The sequence below is a fragment of the Protopterus annectens genome, chromosome 7.part0 (genome assembly GCF_019279795.1).
Source record: "Protopterus annectens isolate FY-2018-M chromosome 7.part0, PAN1.0, whole genome shotgun sequence".
In the NCBI taxonomy this organism is placed as follows: domain Eukaryota; kingdom Metazoa; phylum Chordata; order Ceratodontiformes; family Protopteridae; genus Protopterus; species Protopterus annectens.
Genome location: NC_056739.1, coordinates 249,779,006 through 249,801,173, shown reverse-complemented (window position 1 = coordinate 249,801,173; position 22,168 = coordinate 249,779,006). Strand labels below are relative to the sequence as shown.

The 22,168-nt window shown below is 46.0% G+C and overlaps 1 protein-coding gene across 1 annotated transcript in view; it reads left to right on the top strand.

Annotated features, from left to right (window-relative positions):
- Positions 1 to 22,117, top strand: part of LOC122806378 (glutathione S-transferase Mu 3-like) — a 294,186-nt gene extending 272,069 nt beyond the window's left edge. The window contains exon 8 of the mRNA XM_044076732.1: positions 21,772 to 22,117. Coding sequence (XP_043932667.1) covers positions 21,772 to 21,867 — 96 coding nt within the window. The 3' untranslated portion in view covers positions 21,868 to 22,117. The remainder of the gene's footprint in view (positions 1 to 21,771) is intronic.
- The last annotated feature ends 51 nt before the right edge of the window (positions 22,118 to 22,168 follow it).

Sequence of the window (22,168 nt, the reverse complement as noted above, 5' to 3'; positions counted from 1 at the left end):
GAGGTTTCTCCTGATCCTGCAGGGGAACCCCCTCGGAAGAGGACGTGCAAGAGGAAACACACAGACTCCCCTGAGTCTACTACATCTGATACCGACTTAGATGAGTCGGAGGGTTCCCCACGGTCCCCCTCTGAGGATGTCTCCTTTTCAGACATCCTTGAGCTCCTCAGAGGGGGAATTTGCCCTCCATTGACCCCTCCGAGGATGAGTCTGTATACCTGGAGACTTTTGGATCCCGACCCTCCACCTCCTGGGTGTCTCCGCCTTTCGACCCGCTTATGCAGGTAGTGGCTCGGAAGGCGTGGGCGGCTCCAGATTCTGTGGAACCTGTCCCCAGAAGACCATCCAAGTTCATTACGGCCCCTTCGGATAAACAGTTCCTTTCCAAAGGTGTCTCTGTGGATGCTATAGTGGTGGCGGCGGCCACTAAGAAGGAACTGGCGGATCCTTCAGTACCTGTCCATCCTCCTAACAAGGATTCTAGGACCATGGACAGGTATGGAAAGCGGATGTTTTCTTCAGCGACCTTTGCTATTCGTTCGCTGAATTACCTTTGTCACTTCACCAGGCTTCAACGAGATATTCTCAAGGAACTGGGTGAAGTGGTCCAGGACCCTTCGGCTACTGGGGCTCAGGAAAAGATTGCCTCACAGCTTGCTATCCTGAATTCCATATCTAACTCCTCCATGAGGCTCATATCTTATGCGGCCGATGGAGCGAGCAGACGCAGGCACAGGAGTTGCTCTTAGGCGCCAAGCCTGGATGCAGCTGTGTAATTTTGCGGACCCCTTTAGGCGTCCTTCACCAATACCCCTTTGATGGTTCGGCTTTGTTCGGACCTCAGGTGAAGGATACTTTGACCAGGTGTGAGCAGGACGGTAAAACTCTTTCTGCCGTTGGAGTCCAATTTTCCACTCCTTCTAGACCATATCCCAAGGGTCAGAAAGGGGAAGGTGTGGTGCCGTAAGTCCCAAGGAGCTACACCGGACACACGTGGTCAGTTTACCCCCAGAGGCAGAGGGGGTAACAATAATAGACGCCGCCCTAGAGTCAGGGGGGGGGGTCCTCAGAACCAGGGCAACAGGGAGTCTCTTCCTGAGAAGCCCTTTCAGCATCCCTGAGGTTGCCCGACTGTCCACCCTTGGAGGCAGTCGGGGGAAGAATTTCACTGTACCCAGTAGCCTGGCAATCCCTATCCCAAGAGAAGTGGGTACAGTCTATCATATCCGAGGGTTACAAGATCCCCTTCGAAAGGTTTCCCGTACCTCTACAATCCCTTCCAGACATCTCACCCGGTCAAAGGGATTTGGCAGAACAGGAGGTTTCAAAACTCTTAGAAAAAAGAGCCGTCCAGACAGTGCCGGCAGACCAAGTAGGATCCGGCGTCTACTCAAGATTCTTTTTGGTCCCCAAAAGGACGGGAGATTGGAGACCAATATTAGACCTGAGCAGACTAAACAAGTTTGTCAAGAAGACAAGATTCCGGATGGTCACGCTTCAGTCCATTCTGCCCTTTCTGGGCAAGGACAACTGGATGTGCTCCATAGACCTTCAGGATGCGTACTATCACATAAAAATCCACAGACGCTCCAGAAAGTTTCTCCGCTTTCGGCTAGGGACCAGTCATTACCAATTCAGAGCACTGCCCTTTGGCCTCACTTCAGCCCCCAGTGTTCACCAAATGCATGGCAATGGTCACAGCTCACCTGAGACGTCAAGGATTCCAGGTGTTTCCTTATTTGGACGACTGGCTCCTCTCCGCCACCACCAAGTGTCAGCTTCTTCAGTCCAGAGACTACACCCTACAGCTTTGCAAGAAACTGGGAATTTCAGTAAATTTCGAGAAATCTTCTCTGCTGCCTTGCCAATCTATCACCTTTATAGGCGCAGAATTAAATACCGCCAAAATGTTAGCCAGGCTAACAGATCAAAGAATCCTGGACATCCAAAAATTTGTTCGGCTTCTGTTACAAAGCAAAAAAATCAAAGCCAGGTTTGTCTTGAAAGTTCTAGGCTTAATGGCTGCGGCCATTGTTCTTCTACCACTGGCTCGCTTCCACATGCGTCTCCTGCAGTGGATGTTATTCACGCAGTGGTCGTACCACAATCTTCCGATGAGACACGAAATCTTGGTAACACAGTCGTGCAAGGCTCATCTACAATGGTGGATATCTTCCCCTCTTCTTCATCTGGGCCGACCCTTTACCCCTCCTCCTCCAGTTGCCGCAGTCACTACGGATGCCTCTCTGATCGGGTGGGGGGGGGGGGCATTATCAGGGCAGGATGGTCCACGGGACGTGGCAACCCATAGAATACCATCTGCACATAAATGTCCTGGAGATGAGAGCAGTGCTTTTAACGTTGCAAGCCCTCGACGACTTTCTTCCCACGGGGACTATTGCAGTACAAACGGACAACATGTCCGTAGTCTGGTACATCAACAAACAGGGCGGAACCAGGTCCTATCCATTATGTCGAGAAGCACTCAGACTTTGGCAATGGGCGATCTCCTCTCAGCGGTTTCTGATAGCAACGCATCCCGGCAGGTCCAACCTATTGGCGGACAGGCTAAGCAGATCTATTCTGATGCCTCACGAGTGGTCTCTCAATCAATCTGTAGTGGATCAGATTTTTCTGAAGTGGGGCACTCCTTGTTGCGATCTTTTCGCTACCCCTCAAAACAACAAGTGCCCAGACTACTTCACACTATTCCCCCTTCCAGGCCTACCCCTGAGAGACTCTCTAACCCAGGATTGGCCTCGGGGACTTCTTTATGCTTTTCCTCCCTTTCCATTGATTCCACAAGTCATTCAGAAAGCCACCGTCTTGAGAGCCAAATTGATCCTCATTGCTCCTTATTGGCCTCGACAAATTTGGTTTCCGTCTCTGCATCGTCATCTTCTGGTGCAGCCCTGGCATCTGGACCCAGTTCTGGATCTTTTGATCCACCAATCGGGTCAGCAGCACCGGGCCATTCATTCTCTCAACCTCACTGCTTGGTTGCTCCACTTCCTTCCCTAGCCAGGCTACCAATGATTTCTGACTCTGTCAGAGACATTTTAGTCTCTTCTTTGAAGTCGTCCACTAGGACTATTTATGCTAGCAAGTGGCGACGTTTTTCGATTTGGGCGAACGCCAGAAATATTGACCCCTTTACTGCTCCCGTACATTCTGTGTTGGATTTCCTAGCGGAGGTTTTTCATTCAGGATCCTCGTCATCTACAGTCAAAGTACAACTGGCTGCTATTTCCAAGTATCATGTTGGCTTGCATGACAACAACATCATGTCTCATAGGTTATGCAAGGCCTTTTTGAGAGGAGTTTTTCTCCTAAAACCTCCCTTAAAGCATCCTCCTCCGCAATGGGATCTAAACTTAATGTTGGCATCCTTGATACTACCTCCTTTCGAACCGCCTGCTTCATGTTCTTTGAAGTTATTGACGTGGAAAACTATATTTTTACTGGCTGTCACTTCTGCAAGAAGGGTTTCCGAGATTCAAGCTCTCTGTATTCGTTCTCCTTATTTGGTTTTTCATAAGGACAGGGTTTCGTTAAGAACTAACCCTTCCTTTCTCCCAAAGATTGTATCTCAAACCAATATTAACCAGTCTATAGATCTGCCAGTCTTTTTTCCCTAACTATTCTGACAGAGCTGAACAGAAACTGCATTTTTTGGATGTCCATCGTCAGCTCAGGTACTACTTGCATAGAACTAAACAAATTAGAAAATCGGACCAATTGTTTGTGTCCTATGCAGAAAACAGGCTAGGTCTTCCAGTTTCTAAAGTGACCTTATCCAGGTGGTTGACTTCCACCATTTCCTATGTGTACTCTCTGAGGCAAACAACTATCTACTAAGCCAAAAGCGCACTCGACCAGGAGTCTTTCCACTTCTGTAGCCTTTCAGGATAGACTACCCATTGATACTATTTGTGCAGCAGCTACTTGGGCCACGCCTCATACCTTTGTGTCTCATTACAAGTTGGATTTGCCCTCCAGAGATAGGGCCAGTTTTGGTTCCACAGTTCTCAAGAGTCTGTTCCGTTGAGCCACCCGGGATACAGGTGCTAGGGACGCGGTCCCATCCAGCAAGAATGAAGGCGAGATTGACAACTTAACATTTAGAAGTTATGTACCTACCATAACGTTCCATGTTAGTTGTCTTCTCTCGCCTTCTTTCTTGCGTCCCTCCCTCCTTCCCCCTGGCCTGGACAGATCTTGAAAAGTCTCCTCTTCTCAGGATGTTCTCTCCTAACTCTTAAGTAGGAGAGTCATTGTTTAGGAGTTGTTGTTTCCTAGTTCTAGGTTTCTCTTTAGCAGGGTATGTTAGCTACCAAACAAGATCTGAGGTAGTCCCGCCTTGCATCATGGGATATAGGGTTGCCTCGAGCTGGTAAAAGGAGTTCTCGAGCTAAGAAAGTGCCGTGTCGGAGCCGAGGATCGGCTCCGAACCCATCCAGCAAGAAAGAAGGCGAGAGAAGACAACTAACATGGAACGTTATGGTAGGTACATAACTTCTAAATTTATGTGGTCCATTTCGCCTACATTCCTACGAACCCTCCCACCTGCCCCCTTCTTGGAGGATTTGGAGGAATGTTGGCTCTGTGGACCCTTCAAGGTTAGTGAATTTTCCCTTATCCGGCTGGAATTTCTTCCAGTGTTTGAGTATGGGTTTTGATTGGTATGATTACAAACAAGATCTGGGGCTAGGGCGAGGTGCATCTTTGGATACCGGGTTAGCCCAGCCAATTAGAGACTTCGTGCTAGAGAAATTTGTCCGAGTCGGAGCAGATTCTCTGCTCCGAACCCGTGAGTAAGGAATGTAGGCTAGATGGGCCACATAAATCGATCGTTTGAGTACATAACTAACTTTTCAGGAAGGCAGAGCAATTACTAGTGGCATGTGCTGCAGGATCACAAGGAAAGGACATCTCCAAATAGACTATTTCAAAGTGAATAGGTCACTGCATACGTTTCTGCTATTTACAGCATGGCAAGCCAGTGCCTCAAGGCATTAGGCCACATTCAACCAGAGCTGCAGCCACTTCAGCAGCCTTTCTCAGGGGAGTACCAACCAAAGACATTTTAGAAGCTGCTACTTGTAGTTCAGTGCACACTTTTTTTTTTTTACGAAACATTATCATCTGCCACTCTAGTCAAAATCCAGGGCAGGCTTTGCCACTGCAGTTCTGCAGGGCCTCATAGCCGCTCCTAATGCTGTTTAGCTCCAGCCTCCCAACCATAGCTTTGAGACTCTACCCAAATGTAATGTCTGCAACAGTGAAACACAAAGAACATAGTACAGTTGTGTACACTTACCATAAATGTAGACGTTAGAGTGTATGTTGCAGTCCAGGTTACCCGCCCATCATCCCCCTTCTTTCTGCTGTAACTTGCAACCTATGTGGTGTATTTGCTTGTAGATGAAGGTAAAGTTAATATTGGTGCATGTGTTTCTATATATAAATGTATATAATTTTGGCTACCCTTTAGGGGGGCACCTAACATCTGGGGCAAGAAAAACTGAAGAAAATGGCATTGGCTGCATCTTTTAAACCCCTGACGACCTGATGTCAGGGAAGGGGTGACAGCAACTGACGCAGGACCCAAGACTTTGGAATTCAGGCAGACTGAAGGCAACCTGCCAGCAGGATTACTCAAATGTAATGACTGCAACCGTGAATACACTAGAACATCTACATTTATGGTAAGTGTACACAACTGTACTATTTTTAGTTTCCCTTCCCTTTTTCTGCACTTGCACGTGTTTGATCTTCATGTGGGTATTGCAGCTGTCAGGTTGTCATGTTGCATATTAATGTGGTGAGAATATAAGTGGCATGTGGCCTAGCCCTTTACCATCATGAAGCAGAGGTGTGGTCTGTGGGCTCTCAGTTTCAGTCTAGTTACTGAACCAGTGAAAGGCTGGTAATGGAAGGTACTTGCTGTTCCTTCCTATTTTCCTGAGTAGCGCCTCCTGTCTGTGTATATGCTTGCCTTTGATAAACTTTGTTCAAGATCCATCTGCTGTGCTTTTAAGTGTACTCTGACCGCTTGGGACTGTTTTTAAATTGCAATTGTTGCATCTATGCATCGTAAGAAATCTTTTTCGGGGGGGGGGGGTTCTTCTGGCCCAAAGGTTTGCAAGAATGTTGGATTAGTTATTGAGCAGTGCATTTCATCACATTTGTTGAATCGCATCTCTTAGGCCTTTGGACTTTTATAGGACTGAGGATTTTTTGCCTAGTATTTGGGCTGTTTGGTCAGTGCTAAAGGAAAATGGATGGGGGGCTTTCTTTCTGTTCTGATATACAAGACTACAATTTATTGTAGACATTCAGTAGTTAAACACACAGGTTCATAAGTATGTACTAAGCCAATAGACACTAGGGCCTTTGTAAGCTTAGTCACACAACCCAACCCAATCGTATCCCCTGATAATGTGCTTCTTAATGGGGGGGGGGGGTATGTTTACATTTGCCTTTCCGTATAGGAGATGTGGAGAATAGCTGGGGATGAATTTATTTCCCATCCATTGGTTAAGGTTATGTTTAATTAGGGTTACAGGTGGAATCTGCTTCATATAAAAGGGGAACCTATTCCAGAGCATGGTCATCCTTTGAGTCACATAATCTGTCTCACCAGCATGTTCTGTTAATGTAGCAAACAAAGTTCATATCCCTGAATATAGTACATCTGGAGCTCTTCATTTTCTGAATGTGCAAAATCTGTCAGAGGTGGATCTAAGGGTGCTTTGTATGACTAGCACAGATTCTCTCGCCCTCTAGGAGAGTATAGAGATAGGGCTCTTAAGGCCCATCTGTATAGGACAGTGTGTCAACTGTGGACATTCCAACGGTTACATATGTCAAGTTGGGTACATGCTGAAGGGGGGCATTACTAGTCACTTATCAGACATGGTGTCAAGAGTGGTACTATAACTTTGGATCTGGATGCCATATACTTATACGTTGGGTAACACTGATTCTCTTACATGTTGGTCAAAAGCCAGATTACTATCTACATATGTTCCAGAAACTTGATTACCAGGTCAACTCTTAAAGGTATTTGTCAGTGGGTAATTTTGTCTGGGTAAACATCTTTTCCAAAAAGTGCTATAGTGCAGTACTGTGCATTGTTTTATTCCGTGACTTTGGCCACCAGTCCTTTGTTACATTCTCTTGCATGGTGTTATTTTCATGAGGGGGGTGACAGCAAGCAATTTACAGTCTGAACATGGTGAGCCAGAGGGCCTTTAACTCCAAAAAGTAGCTACCAAACAGAGCCCTGTGGCATGCCACTAGTGACCTGGCTCTTGGTGGAGGTCGCATCAACAGTCCTGACTTGGGTCTTGTGTGAGCCCGCTGGCAGTCCAGCAAGTTGTATAGGGATTTATACCTAGTTCTGAGTTTTTTCACAATACCTTGGTGGGTTATTGTGTTGAGTCCCTTAGCCACGTGTAGATGGGTGGTATGCACTATCTTCTCATCCATTTCCTTGGTTACCCTCTCAAAGAAGTCTACCAGGTTAATTGGGCATGCGCTTCCTTTGACAAACCAAACTGGGATGGATCCATTGTCTCTAGTTTGCCAATGTCTTTTGATTATTTCTGATTCTTTCCATAGCTTTGCATGTTAGGCTAATCAGACTAGGTTAATTGGGCATGAGCTTCCTTTGACAAACCAAACTGGGATGGGTCCAGTGTCTCTAGTTTGCCAATGTCTTTTGATTATTTCTGATTCTTTCCATAGCTTTGCATGTTAGGCTAATCAGACTACTGGATCTGTAGTTTCCAGGGTCTGCTAATGGCCCATCTTTGTGAGGGGGGAATAACTGCTGCCATTCGCAATTTACTTGATATGTAGCCTATTCCGAGGCTGTAGTTGAAAAGTGACTCAAGTATCCCTGATGGGTTATGTTTCAGGCTATTTAGGAGGCAACCTGGGATACTGTTGGGCCCCATTGAGACTTGTTTTTAGCTTTAGAGTGTGCCACTTTGACCAGTTCCCTGCTGATTTTTTTGTGGGGAGTTATGGTAGTAGGGACTTCACAAGGGGTAGGGGATAGTTTGAGATGAATTTGTTACTCCCTCAGTGAATGTGATACCATTCTCTACCATTTCTGCACATTGTTGCGTGTTTCCTTTCAGGTTTCTGATAGAGGAATTATTCTTTTTGCTTTATTGTTGAATGTTGCTCTTGGAGGACACCTTTTGTTAGATGCAATGAAGGCCTGATTTGCAACTTGAGACAGAAGCCTCCAAGAAGCAGTAAATGCACAAGTGGTTTCATAGATGCCTTGTGTACGATCTTTTGTTAGCTGCATAACACTTTACACAATTACAGTTGCATGATTTTGTTCATCCTCCGGATACTCCTATTGTGAAGTTAGGACTTTGACAGGTTGATCTAACTTTCCCAGGTTTCATCTCCTCCCTCATCACCAAATCCTTGGTGTTCCTCTGCCTCTACAGATCTTATTCACCACTTGTATCTTTAGAAATCTCTGATCCAGGCTTCCTTTATCTGTAGCAGTACTTTGTATAGGTTTTGTGGTGTCTGACCTTTGCTTGGATTGTTGCATCACTTGTGAAGGCTTTTGCTTCCATTTCCAAACTTTTCTCCTTTGTGTGGCTTAGCTGTCCTATCCTGTAAGTAGTCTCATTTTTGTTTTGTCTGCTGTGGTGTTAGTGTAAGCTTTATGAACTTGACTTTTTGCATTGACTTGCTAGTAGTGAAACAGTTACTTTCAAAAGTGCTTAACCTTTTGTCCCTGTGGGGAACTGTGAACCAACAAGGCAAGTTTGTGGTCTGGTTGGGCATCATTCACTTTGATGGACTGCTTAAGTTGCATAAATTTTAATACCCATACCACCGTGGTTAATAGGAAGAAATTTTAATTTTGAAAGGTTTGCTTAAGCCACCTGGTTCTGAGAAAATGCTTTCTAAATCTAAACTTTCCAAAGTAAAGAGCGTTGAATTTTGTATTCCCTTTTCTCCATACATGATTGTCTGTAGGGAAGAACGGGGCACATCAGATTCTGATGTTCTCAAAGACTTCTATGAGATTGTTTTGGAGTGCACCTGTCCTCAGGCCCAAAGTCAGGTGGCTTGTGTCTGTGAAGCATTTCTTCTAACTTTGGAGAATCTCCTAGGCTTAACCTTTCTTCTGACTTCCTACAGTCAGCTTAGTTTCATCCTAAGTCTGTAATCTGTTGATTACAAGCATTCCAGGCTTCTGCTGCAGGCCTGCTTGGATGTGGGACTCCTTCCATCCTTCTCCTATTTTGACTTGTACAGGAAGGTTCCCAAGACCTTTGTCTTCTCATTGCTCCAGTGCTGATTAGATTGAGGCCACCTAGCAACTTGCAGGCTCCAGCCCCAACTCAACTACTTCACGTTGGGTCTGCTATTGACACCAGTACTTTCAATGCAAATGCCTTTGGTGCCAGTTGCTTTATCAGTGGATGAGCACAGGAATGAAGGCTCTGCGTTGATGACCCTATAAGTGTTGAAATCCAGATGCAGTCATTTGGAATCATGGGGCAGAAGACATCAGTGCTGCTCTGTTCACCATGAGGGTTTGACATCTGTGCATTACCACTGTTGGTGAGGCCACCAACAAATTTGTTAAAGCTTACAGCCTTGGCAGATCTTATGTGTTTTGCATGTTGCAGGGGAATCAGGATCAGTGGTGGGTTTTCTTTAGACCCACACCCACGATGTACCCACCCTGAGGAGAAATCTTCATCAGAAGAGCCCTGATTGCATTTTCACCCTTAACTTGAGCTTAAGTCAGTCTGTTTTACCACATTAGATGCCACATCCCTGTGGAGGCTATCCTAAGAAGCAAGAGGAAACTTTAGACCTTTAGTGAGTCCCCCTGTACCAAATTTCAGAGCTCTTGTACATAAAGTTTGTGTATCCGACTGGGCAAGATCTCTCAGGAGCCCTTCCAGTCCATTCTTCTACCATCCTGACTGTTGATGCCTGTGAGGAGCTAATGTGTTTCAGGCACAGAGGCCCGGAAAGTATTGTGGTGTCTTCAGTCTGACAAGATACTTCACCCCCAACCACTGCACATGCACACAGACTAGGAGTGTTTCTGGAGGAATCCAGCTGTCAATTCTGTAGCCCCTGCATCAGTTCTGAATGGGGGGACACACCTCAGAGCTTAACAGTTCTCTGATCTACTAATGAATCCAGGAAGTTCAAACATTACCAATAGTGAATTGATCTTATTTTTGCTTTATGGGTGCCAAGATATCTCACACACCCTGTGTTTTCAGCATGGATTAATGGGCAAGATGTCTAACGTACTTCAAAAGGCTTAGGCTACTAAGTTTACAAATGAACTTTCAAGTGAGGCCTCTGCTTTGTTTACTATGCTTAATGTTTCCCTCAGGCTGCATAATGCATCTGATGGTGCAGCTATGGCATTGGGCACCAGAGTAAGTTTTCTGTTATGCCTGGGTCCGTCTGACCAATTTCTGTGAAACCTTAAAAGCTTTTTTGTAGGGGTACCTTTCGAATAGTTATGATTTTTGGCCTTGAGTTAAGGATAAACTGGAAGATGCAAAAAGCAAATACCTTATGGTTCTTGGAGTAAAGTTCTTAACTCCTCCTGGCCCCCCGTTCCAAGACAGGAAAGTGAAACAGCACAACCAACAGCCCAAGGTCTAACCTGCAGAGAACCTTAGTGGAAGAGGTGTTGATTTCTGAGGTGTATGTAACCCCAGTGCTAGAGAGGGAGCAGTGGGAAGGGGGCACAGAAAGCCCTCTTTGGTCTTGCCGGACTGATTTCCCCTGGAGGCATTAATGGGTCACTTTCCATCCTCTGGTCATCCTTGGTTAGTCCTCACACAAACAATGGATACTGTGCATATCTTGGAGGCTCCAAAACTCCCTTTTCCAGTCACTCTTCCATCATCTTCTAGATGTTTAACTCCAAAAGTGGATGCAAGACTAGAGGTTGTAAACATTCTTAAGAGGCAGGGATTTAATACCTACCATTTTCTCTGGAGAGTTAGAAGGTAGCTGGAGTTGGCATACCTGTGTTCTTGTAAAACAGTTTCTCCTCCAGAGTCGTAATGCAGGACAGTGATCTTTGAAATCTGTCCTTCTCACAAAAAAACACCTATGGGATCCCCTCTTTTGATGTCTACATGAATTTGCATCTCTCGCTGTAGAGCTTAATGCTATTCTCTTGGATTACTTCAACTGCCACTCCATAAATTGGGAAACCTACAAAACCACAAATATTCCTGGTCTTCATTAATGCTGTCTCCGTAGAACTAGCCCAAGCACAAGGGATTCAAAATTGGACCTGGTTTTCATCAACCATATTTCCATGGTAATCTGTACAAACGTTCTCTAAACACACAACTCATTCCCGCCAATGGCCCTCAGGGAAATTTGCACTGAACTTCCAGTGGGCAAAACTTACTCTTTGCCTTCACATCTCAAACAAATGTTAATGTCTCTGGAACTATGGAAGTTACTAAGAAGTGTCAGTGACCACAGACAAAACTAATTTTATGATGGTGATGCATTTCGGGTTCTAGGTATTAAACTGAATTTTGTAAGTCACTGTGTAAGTTTGTAATATTTTGTAAGCAACTTGCAGTATCCCAGCAACCATTCAAGTTACACACATTGACTGCAGGGTTGTGTTCATCCAGCTGGCAGCTTTCATCTGAGGCTATGCAATTCTGTTAACTGATGTGATATTTAGAAACCTGAAATTCATGACAACATAAATATATAAACAATATCTTTACTTGCACAGAGAAATATCATCATATAAACAATATATTGACTTGCAGAGAGATCAACTATTAACATACTTTAGTTTGCTATTGTGTAAGCTTTAAGATGAAATATTTGGCTACTTTTTATGTAGCATGGTTTTGGAATTGATGCAAATATGAGCAAGCAATATTTGATGCCTAGCAACTGCAGAATTACCTGGAGGTGTCCCTGGACTGTAATGAGTTAACTAGTGATCTGAAGAAGTTAATTTCATTTGATCATTAACCTGTGGGTTCTGGATCCGATATGGATCCGAGCTAGCAGCTACCAAGCTAAAGATCCGAGCTCCAAGCTCCTCCCCCTTACCCATATTACACTGCAACCTCCTTCCAATCCCCAGATCTCATTTGCTGTGGCTTCGCCAAGATGGGATTCTTGAGCTCCAGCCAAAGTGGGTTTGTTAAACTTTCGATCTGTGTGGTGTGTGTGTATAATTTAATCTTTTTTTCCCACTCTTTAACCTCTGGTTTTTCGTACAAAAAAAAAAATTAGCAGAAAAATAGTTTTATAACCTTTCACCCAATGTAGGCCTCCACTTCCCGCCTTTGCGTGTGTGTGCTTGGCTAGTTAGCTTTGTTAGTATAGATCCGAGTCGCAAACGACATTCTCTAAGTGCACAGTGTGGCCATAAGCTGTCGCCGGCCGATGGTCACACTCTGTGCGTGGTTTGTTTAGGGGTTCCACATCTCACCTCTGGCTGCAAGATATGTGCAGCATTTAACCCCCGGGCCCTGCGGGGTCGCACGACCAAGCTGATTCTGGCTGGTCTTCTACCAGCAGAATCGGCCACCTCTTCTGCATCATCTTCAGCCACGGCTGTGGCTGTTCAGACCTCTGGCCCTCCTCCCCTGTCCAGGACTCCCACTTCCAAACTGGACTAAAGTGATCTCTACTCCAGAGAAAGTTGCTAGGTCATCTTCCCCTCAGCTCCGTTCTCCACTATTCTCCCCGGAACCGGAGGAGGAGGCTCTGCCTGCTTCCGAGGTCATCCTCTCATCGCCTCTAATGGCCTTAAGATCCACAAGGAGCCTCTCTGAAGCTGACATGGACCAGATGATAAGGTTCCTGCAAAGTCAATTGCAGATGGGAGTGTTGCTGCCCCTCCTCCAGCCGGAGCAGGGAGTTCAGCTCTGTCGTTTGTCCCGATAGCTCTTCTCCGATCCACCCTCAGGTTTAGGAGTCCCTGGATCCGAGGAGCCCTGGAGTCTGGGTTGGCACCAATAGTTCCTCCAACTTCAATGCCGGCCATTCCCTCGTCTGTCTGATCCGAGCTCTGAGCCGAGATCGGGGCGTTTGGATCAGAGGTGATGTGTGTCATCCTCATTGTTGTCTGGGCATACCATCCCTCTAGGTCAGACTGTTCTGGCCTCTGCTCCGATCCCCTCATCTGATCAGAGGGGCATGGCTACCTGCCCCACTAGTTTCAGGGAAGCCGGCTCCCCTTTGGCCTTCGTTGTGGAGAGGGTACTCTCTGGAGGATCGAGACCTCTTTCCTCTGAGTCCGCCCCTGCTCCCTCGCAGCTGAGTTTGTCTTCCATTATCCAGTCCTCCCAGGGACAGCCTGTGTCAGATAGACCCCAGACTGTTCCCCTTGAGGAATGAGACTGTGAGCCCTCCCCGTAGAGCCCCCTCGCAAATGCCAGTGCAAGAGTCCCTCACTGAGGATACAGACTTGGAGGAAGGGGAATGTTCCCCCAGATTGCTCCCCAAAAACTTCTCCTTCGGAGACCTGATGGAAATTATTTGCCAGAGGGGGGTGCTGGTCCACCCAAAAGCCTTCCTCGGATGAGTCAGTATTTCTGGAGGCATTCACGGGCCTGTTTACCTCTTGGGTGTCCCCTCGGGCTGACCCTCTGTTGGACCTCACCACCAGAGCTAGGAAGGAACCGGACACTGTAGAGCCAATACCCAAATGGCCGGATAAAGTAGTGAGCCCTCTTGCTGACAGGCCCACTTGGAGTAAGGGTTCCCCAGTTGATGCCACGGTGGTGGCGGCGGCCACCAAAAAGGAACTGGCCCATGAAAGTTTCTCTGTCCATCCTCCAGACAAGGAGTCTAGGGCGATGGATTGTCTTGGAAAGCGGACGTTTGCTTCAGCTACCTTTGCTATATGGGTGCTGAATTACATGGCCCACGTAATTAGACTTCAGTGCGACCTTGTGAAAGACTACACGTGACCTTGTGAAAGATATGCGGAGTCTCCCCCAGGGTCCATTTTGGCTGAGGAGAAATGGACATTCTCAGCTTGTATGGCCACTCTAGTCTTTCAAATACATCCATGCGTTTACTCTCTCATGCCAACAAGGGAGCCACTAGGGTGGCTGGGTCTGGTATTGCCATGAGGCGTCATGCCTGGCTCTGGCTTTGCAATTTTTTTTTTTTGGGACCTTTCAATGCATCCTTCGTGAATGCCCCTTTCGACGGTTTGACCATGTTCGGGAAGTCCGAGATACGCAAGTCCAGAGCAAGGAGGACAGGAAAATGCTGTCGCCGTCTGATTAGTTTCTCCAACCCTCAAAGGTCCTCCTCCAGGAACCAGCAAGGGCAGAAGAAGCTGTGGTTCCGGATGTCTCAGCAGTCCTGGAACGCTCTGGACTCCTTCTCCCCTAGAGGCAGAGGGGGAGAAGGTGGACGCCGGCCTAGAGGCAGAGCGGGACCGAAGAACTTCAGGTCATGGGAACCTTTTTCCAACCGACCCGTGCAGAAGCCCTGAAGGGTTGTCTGACTGCTCCTCTCTCTGAAGGCAGTCTGAAGGGGCGTTTTTCGAGGCAACTAGCCCAGTGGGAGTCCATCACGTCAGATCAGTGGGTGCTTTGAATAATATACAGAGGCTCTTCTATTACCTTCATAAACAGTCCCCTGTCCACAAGGTGCCTCCCAGACGTCCCACCCACTCAAAGGGAGGCGGCAGCTTTGGAAATGGAAAAGCTGCTAGACAAGAGCAATCCAGCCAGTGCCCCCAGACCAGTCCGGATCAGGCATCTATTCCAGGTTCTTTTTGGTGCCAAAAAAGACTGGGGGACTTGAGGTCGATCCTCTACCTATCCACGATGAACCTTTTCGTTACCAATCCTCTACCTATCCTCGATGAACCTCTTCGTTGCCAAGGAGAAGTTTTGGATGGTCACATTAAAATCCATCCTGCTGTTCTTGCAGGAGGAAGACTGGATGTGCTCGGTAGATATCAAGGATGTGTACTATCATATGCTGATGGACAGGCATTCCAGGAGGTTCCTCCACTTTTGGCTAGGAGCCAGTCACTACCAGTTCAGGGTCCTACCCTTCGGTCTCACCACAGCCTTCCGGGTGTTTACCCAAGGTCATGGCAGTTGTAGCGGTCCACCTGAGGCTTCAGGGCATTCAAGTCTTCCTGTTCCTGGATTTGGTTTGTGTTCAGGTCAGGGTTTTGGTATCTTAAGTTGTGTCACTCAGTGGGTGGTAAACTCGATCTGAGAGTTGGAAGGAAGTTGCATTGCAGTATGGGTAAGGGGGAGGAGCTTGGAGCTCAGCTCTTTAGCTTTGTAAGCTGCCGGCTCGGATGTGTATCGGATCCAGAACCCACAAGTTGCTGACAAATGAAGTCGAACTACTCAGATGGAACGTTGTGGTGAGTACATGACTACTTTTTTTTTTTTCTCACGGCCATCCTTCAGGGTATGCTTTCTACACCACCTGCTTGGGGCAAGCGACCCCTGGGACCTGCAAGTTGCTGTGAATGTGACGAATGTAGTACAGCTGAATTTAACATAGTTGGTACATGTTTTCTGGTATTTTCACTGGTGGACTCCTTTTCATAGGTTCATACTAGGCTATCTGCCCTAGGGCATTTATAAGCCTAGCCAGAGTATGTTTGGCTTTCGCCATCCATTTTAAATTAATTTTGCTGTGCCCTTTTTCGAGGTTAGTGTACTGTGCCTCTGTCTAACAGTGACACAAGTGATACCCGGGGTAAACCTACGATCTCCCATCCACTCAAGACTCCTCTTGAAGAGAATCAGTGAGGGACTCTGCCTAACCTGGACTGGGATTTTATTCCAGAGTGAAGGGAGCCCCTCTGGGTTATGAATCTGTCCCTCCAGCATGTCCTATTTATTTCAGTGCTGAGGTTCAAGTCTCTCGAGCGTGTAGCTCGATGGGATTTGGATTTTTTGAGGTGCAGCATGTCCCTTAATTCCGGGTTGGACATGGCCTTGTACGTCAGGCACAAGTCACCTCTGAGCAGGCGGTATGCCACTGAGTAGAGTTGAAGTTTCTTTAACCGGGCAGCATATGGCATCTGTTCGAGCCCTTTGATCCTCTTGGTGAGGTACTTTTGGGGTCTTTCCAGTTGCTGCAGGTGTTTGGTAAGGTACATCCCAAAAGGGGCATTGTACTCTATTATGGGCCTGATGAGGGATGAGTAAAGAGGCACGATGACTTCCCCTAATCTAGATGTGAATCCCTTCATGATTAGGTGGGCTATATAAAATGTTTTTCTAACCACTTTGGCCACGTGGTTGTCAAATGAGAGATTGCTATCAACTTGGGTCCCCAGGTCCCTAATTACTTCTTCTGTACTTAATGGATTACCACCTATGTGGTAATTTGTGGGAACTTTGTTTTTGCCAAAGGGGATGACTTTACACTTTTTGGCGTTTAGCTTGAGGCCATGGCTCTGGCACGAGTTGTCTGTTTCTGAGAGGCCCTTTTGGAGGATGCTTGTCTGCTGGAGAGTCGATTATGGCGCCCAGTTTGCAGTCATCTGCGAACTTGGTCAGCCACAGTCCTTCGTGTTGGCCTGTACCTCCGAGAAATATATACCAAACGAGAGGTCCCAGGACTGAGCCTTGTGGGACGCCACTTGTAACTGGTTTGGAGTCTGACATGGCTCCAGCAATTCTAACCATGTGGGTTCTGTCCTTGAGCCAGTTTGCAACCCATCTAGTGACATAGGGGTTTATATTTAAGCTGGTGAGCTTATCTATAATGCCTGAGTGGGTTATTGTATCGAAGGCTTTTGCGAGGTCCAGATAGGCTGTGTGGACCACCTTCCCTTCGTCAATGGCCTTGGTGACTGTTTCAAAGAAGTCAACCAGGTTTAAGAGGCAGGATCTGCCCTTAAAGCCGAACTGGGTAGGATCCAGTGTCTGTAGGTCCCCAATATCTTTGAGGTCCATGATGATCCTTTCCTGAGCTTTGCAGACCAAGCTAGTCAGGCTTATGGGGCGATAGTTTCCAGGGTTCGTTGAGGCACCACCTTTGTGGAGATGGACCACTGTTGCTGTACGCCACTCTTTGTGTGCATATCCTGTAGTAAGGCTGAGATTGAACAGTAGTTTTATGTTTGGGTTTAGCTCTTTGAGTTCATGTAGGACGCAGCCTGGGACACCATCTGGTCCCATTGATGCTGTGTTTTTTTGCTTTGGAGAGGGCGGCTCCCACCTGAGCATCTGAGATGTCAGGGGGGGGGGCAGCACTCTGCTGGGATAGATATTTGCCCTTCTTAGGGAGGGGGGGGGATAAGTTTGCGCTGAACCTGTCAGCTAGGATGTTGGCAATGTCTGTGGGTTCGGTGTATTTTTTGTCGTTTTGGACTAATTCTGAGCATATCTGGGAATTCCCACCCAGGTTCCTAACATAACTAAAGAAAGCCTTGTGATGATCCTTAGTGTCCTGTTCAATTTTTCTCTCGAAGCTGGCCTTTGACGATTTTATGAGTGCCCTTAGTTTTTTGCTAATACTGATCAGAGATGCTTTCCCTTTTTGGGATTTTGCTCTATCATGTAGTAGCTTTCTCCTTCTATTGTATAGTTTGTTTATGGCTGGGGTCCACCAGACAGGTCGTCTGCCTTTGGAGGATTGGGTCTTAGTTTTATTTGGGATTGCATGATCCATGCATTCCTGAAGGTGTTCATAGAATGCATTTATAAAGGATTCTGCAGTCTGGGCCGTATTTTCCACAGGCCCGGGGGCTTTGAAGGATTCCACCTCTGTTTTGAGGAGTGTGAAATTTGCTTTAGAGAAGTTTTTCACTGGTTTTCTGGGCAGGGGGTGGGGTCGGGATGTGAATATCCAGTGAATTCAGTTTATGGTCTGATCTTACCAGTGAGGGATACACTTCTGGTCTGGAGCATGTTGGTGATGATCAGGTCCAGTATGTTTTCCCCTCTTGTGGGAGTGGTAACAAGTTGTTCCATAGCATTTGAGTTTATGAATTCTAGGAACCTTTGGGCAAGGGTGTTGGAGCTAGAGTAATGCTCCCAATCTATGTTTGGGTAGTTGAAGTCACCCAATATAATGGTGTTTGGAGAGACCTTCATATTTTCCAGTGTTCTCAGGAAGGCCGAGTGGGGTTCCTGGGTTTGGGAGGGTGGTCTGTAGCAGGCTATAAACTGGAAGGCAGTTTTACCCACTGCTAGTTGCACATGGATAGTCTCTGATGCTTCGTGCTTTGCCACCAACCTGGAGGTGTGGGTATCTTTGAATATCGATACTCCCCCTCCTTTTGTGGTTCAGTCCAAGTTTTGGGGCCGAAAAGCATGGTATGAGGGTATAACCTGGTAGTGCTGGGGTGCTCTCGGGAGTCCTGAACCAGGTTTCTGTTATTGCACAGATATCGATGTTCTCCATGCTAAGGAGAGTTTCGAAAAGTGCATCTTGAGGTTTAGACTTCTGGCGTTGAGTAGCATTACTCTTAGTTTCTTATCCCTTGTGATACCTATGGAGGTGGGTTTGTCTTTTGAGCCTTGCCTAAAAAAGGCACTATAGGGGTAGCAAGAGCCTTTGCCAATATCCGAAAGCCCAGGGGTGACAGGTGCAAGCCGTCCCTTGCAAAGCATCGTGGCTTGTCGTGCATATCATCCCAAGCTGACAGGCATTGGATCCCCTTTGAATGACACCAATACTTAAGCCAATTGTTGAAATTGATCATCTTGTCTTCATATTGTGGCATCATTCTTGGTGAGGGTAAGATGCTACTCAAGGTCAGGGTCATACCAGCCTGGGCTACATGCTCAGAGAGCTCCTCTGTCTCTCTTCATGTAGTCCAGGGAGGTACGTCTCGGGTCATTCACACCAGCATGGACAATGACTGAGTCATATTTATACTTGCCTTGGAGTGACCTGAGTGCTTGTGTTATGTGGCGGATCCTAGCGCCAGACAGGCTGCTCACCGTGACCTTCTCCTTGTTCAGCCTGGTGAGCGGGACGTCAGTGTGCCTGACGATAGTCGCCTATTACAAGTGCATCAGGTGGTGTTTAGCCTTAAGGGCTGTGACTGTTCGGCACACTGGCTTTGTAAGATGTGTTGCACGTGTTTTGTTTTGGGGTAGCGGTTGCTTGGGTGTCTGCTTTGGAGGTCTCTGCTGCTTAGGCAGATCTTTATTTAGAGCCTCTGAGTGTGTTTTTGTGTGATTATGTGTTTGGTTTGCTGTCGTGGTAGGTCTATGTGAGACTGGAATTGTAGTGTGTGGTTTCCTTCTCCTCCTGACTGGTTATGCCAGTACTGAGTTGAGAGAGCTTAGCCTCCAGTTTGGCTATATGGTTGCCTCACACTATCTCCTTGGGCATCCTGGGTTTTGGGTCGGTACCATAGTCCCCATACCTCACATCTTTCCAAACACCCTCCTGATTCCTGTAGAACTCACTATTGATCTGGAGTTTGTACTGAAGCTTTTCAAAAGGCACCTGATCCAGACAAGAAAAAGCTGTGGTATTTGCCGATGCTTTTATGTTGCTGACATCCAAGTGCAAAGGAGTTAGCTAACCAAAGTTCTGGAACTCTTTCCACCCCCCCCCCCCCCTCTTTTGGCTTCAGCTATCTGACTAAATGCAGGCATGAATCCAGTATGTCATGAGAGCACTGGTAAGTCTGCATCTTCGGCTTCAAGTTCCTAACACAGCTTTAATATTCAGATTGAGTGCCATTTTCAGTTCTACATTCTCACTTCCATGTCTCTGCCTAAGCAAGGAACAGTTGTCTAGTTCCATGGCGTCTTCCTTTCCCCAAGGTTGCATACTCAACATCATCTCTGTCCAAACATCATCAACTCTGTTATCAGTAAAAGTTCTTTGAGAAGTGTGTCAAACTAAGGAGTTGAGAGACCTGGTGCATCTAGAACATCCTGCAAGTTGCTGAGGATTGTACCCTTCATATCTAATGCTCTGTTAAAACACCACTTTTAATTTTTTTTTCAAAACCTCTAGCAGTACATGAAAAACAAGGCACATTGACTACAGGCCCCTGTCACAGTACATCACTTCATTGGAATACACACTTGTACAGTATTTTATTCATAGGCTGTGTTTAAAAAAAGTTACTTCATGCACATCTCCTTTGGGTATAGTTGACTTCAAGCACTTCACACTGGATCAGCGCAAAGATTTTTACCTTTAACAGCTGGGATGCCTGTACAGCCCATGTTAAGTTTAGCATACTGTATGCTCTAGTTACTAAAGTGTAGACATTTGCTTTCCCTATGCTCTTGTATCCTGGCCAGTAGCTCAAATGTTCCCCTGTGCACAGCCTACTAGTTCACCTGGTCTTCTAGTCCTTTTATCTTTTATCTGCTGCTTGCAGCTGCCCATTTGAGTAAATTTTCTGTTTGTTGCATGTAATGCTGAGATTCATACTGAAGTATTTGCTGTACCTTCAGGGGCAGGCATAGAATATTTATATAATGTGACTGTAATGGTGTACATTTTGCATGACGTTCACCATTGAGCGGCTTTCTGTCTTCACTTGTACTGTTTGTCCTAAAGTATGCAATCACCCTAAACACATTCCTTTCCCCATTGTGCATTTAACTCCCTAGAGAATGTTCCCCATGCTTTTTCATATGAAAATGACTTTTCAGGTTCTCCCCTTCTGTGACATCTTGGGTAGCTGCTTCTGTGCCAGCAATGTTGGCGATAACTGAAGGAAATGTCACAATACTTGAGAATTTCTCTCCCTCCCTTGCTCTTGTATCATTTTGCCTAGCACATTTGAAAGCCTTTTGTTAGGGATGCATAAGCTACCTGAGCCTGTTGCATCCCACTCACTAAGGCCATAAATTATTGTGGCTCAGAATTCATTATTTGTTGATATTGTGCTATTATACTCTGCTCTCTCCACTTCCTTGTGGCCATAACTTACCAAGTCATTTGTAATATTGAGATGAATAAATCTAGGTATGCTTTGCATGCCAGAAAATCACACACTGGCATCTTGGGGGGGGTTATAAAACCTGTTTTGTTTTCATTTGCAGGTTCTGGTTGGTGTAACATGTAGGAGACAAACATGCAAACATCAGCATTACTTGACAGTGTCTCACTAAAGTGCCGAGTGAATAGTACTGCAGTGTTTTTCCAAGCTCATGTCTGCTAATCTCCTTGGGTTTAGAAAAAGTAAATAGCTGTATGTCTGGCAGGTGGCTGGTGTGTAAAACTCAATGGCAAGGTATCTTTTTCTATACAGTTTGTCTCTAGTCTTTAAAACAGCATTACTTGGAGCTTTTGATTAAGCCATTTAATTGCATGGGGGGGGGTTGTAGTGAGTTTTGCTATATGGTTTTGACAGCAGCTAACCTTTCTGGGCTGCTATTTAGGTATTTCATTTGATTTCAAGTAGACATTTCTGGTGTACAGTGTCATAGACGTGGCTGTAATTGATCGTGTCGAGGGGGCCACAGGTATGACAGTGACACTGACCTAAAGCAGTGATGCTGAAATAGGGTAAATTTACACTTGCACAGATTGAGTACTGTGATTTTAGACATGCTGCTCTGTTTTTGGATGGCCTTCTGTAATGATTTTAAAAGCTAACTGATATGAATCTGTATATTGCCCTGAACAGTCATGTTACTGCTTCTGCAGTGGTAATTCTAACTTTTGTGCTAATAATAAATTTTTGAGTGCTTTATTGCAAGACTCTCGCCATATAGTCTAATTTAATATTCTACTTTTCTCTTTCATGCCCCCCCCCCAATGACACCTGTGTAGAGTCAAGAAAAGATTGCATCTTACTTGAAGTCTGACCGTTTTATTAAAACGCCAGTGAACAACAAGATGGCTAAATGGGGTAACAAGAAAGATTAAAGCGTGAACAGTGGAGTCTTGTGAAGCACTGGCAGTGCAATACTGCTCTTTCTAGATGTACCACGTGTGGACTGGTGGCTTATTTCACTGCCACTTTGATGCACTAAAACATACCGTCTTAAACATAAAGCTTGTTATTGAGATAAATGAGCACTTAATGTACTATAGTACCAAAAAAAAGTACTATAAAATGCCCTGTTTTGCTTACAACTCTCTTGCCTTTTCAGTAAATAAAATGCACTTTGTATTGGATTTTGAGTGCTGTTTCAGTCTGCCATGTGTGCCGGAGAGCTGTTTGATT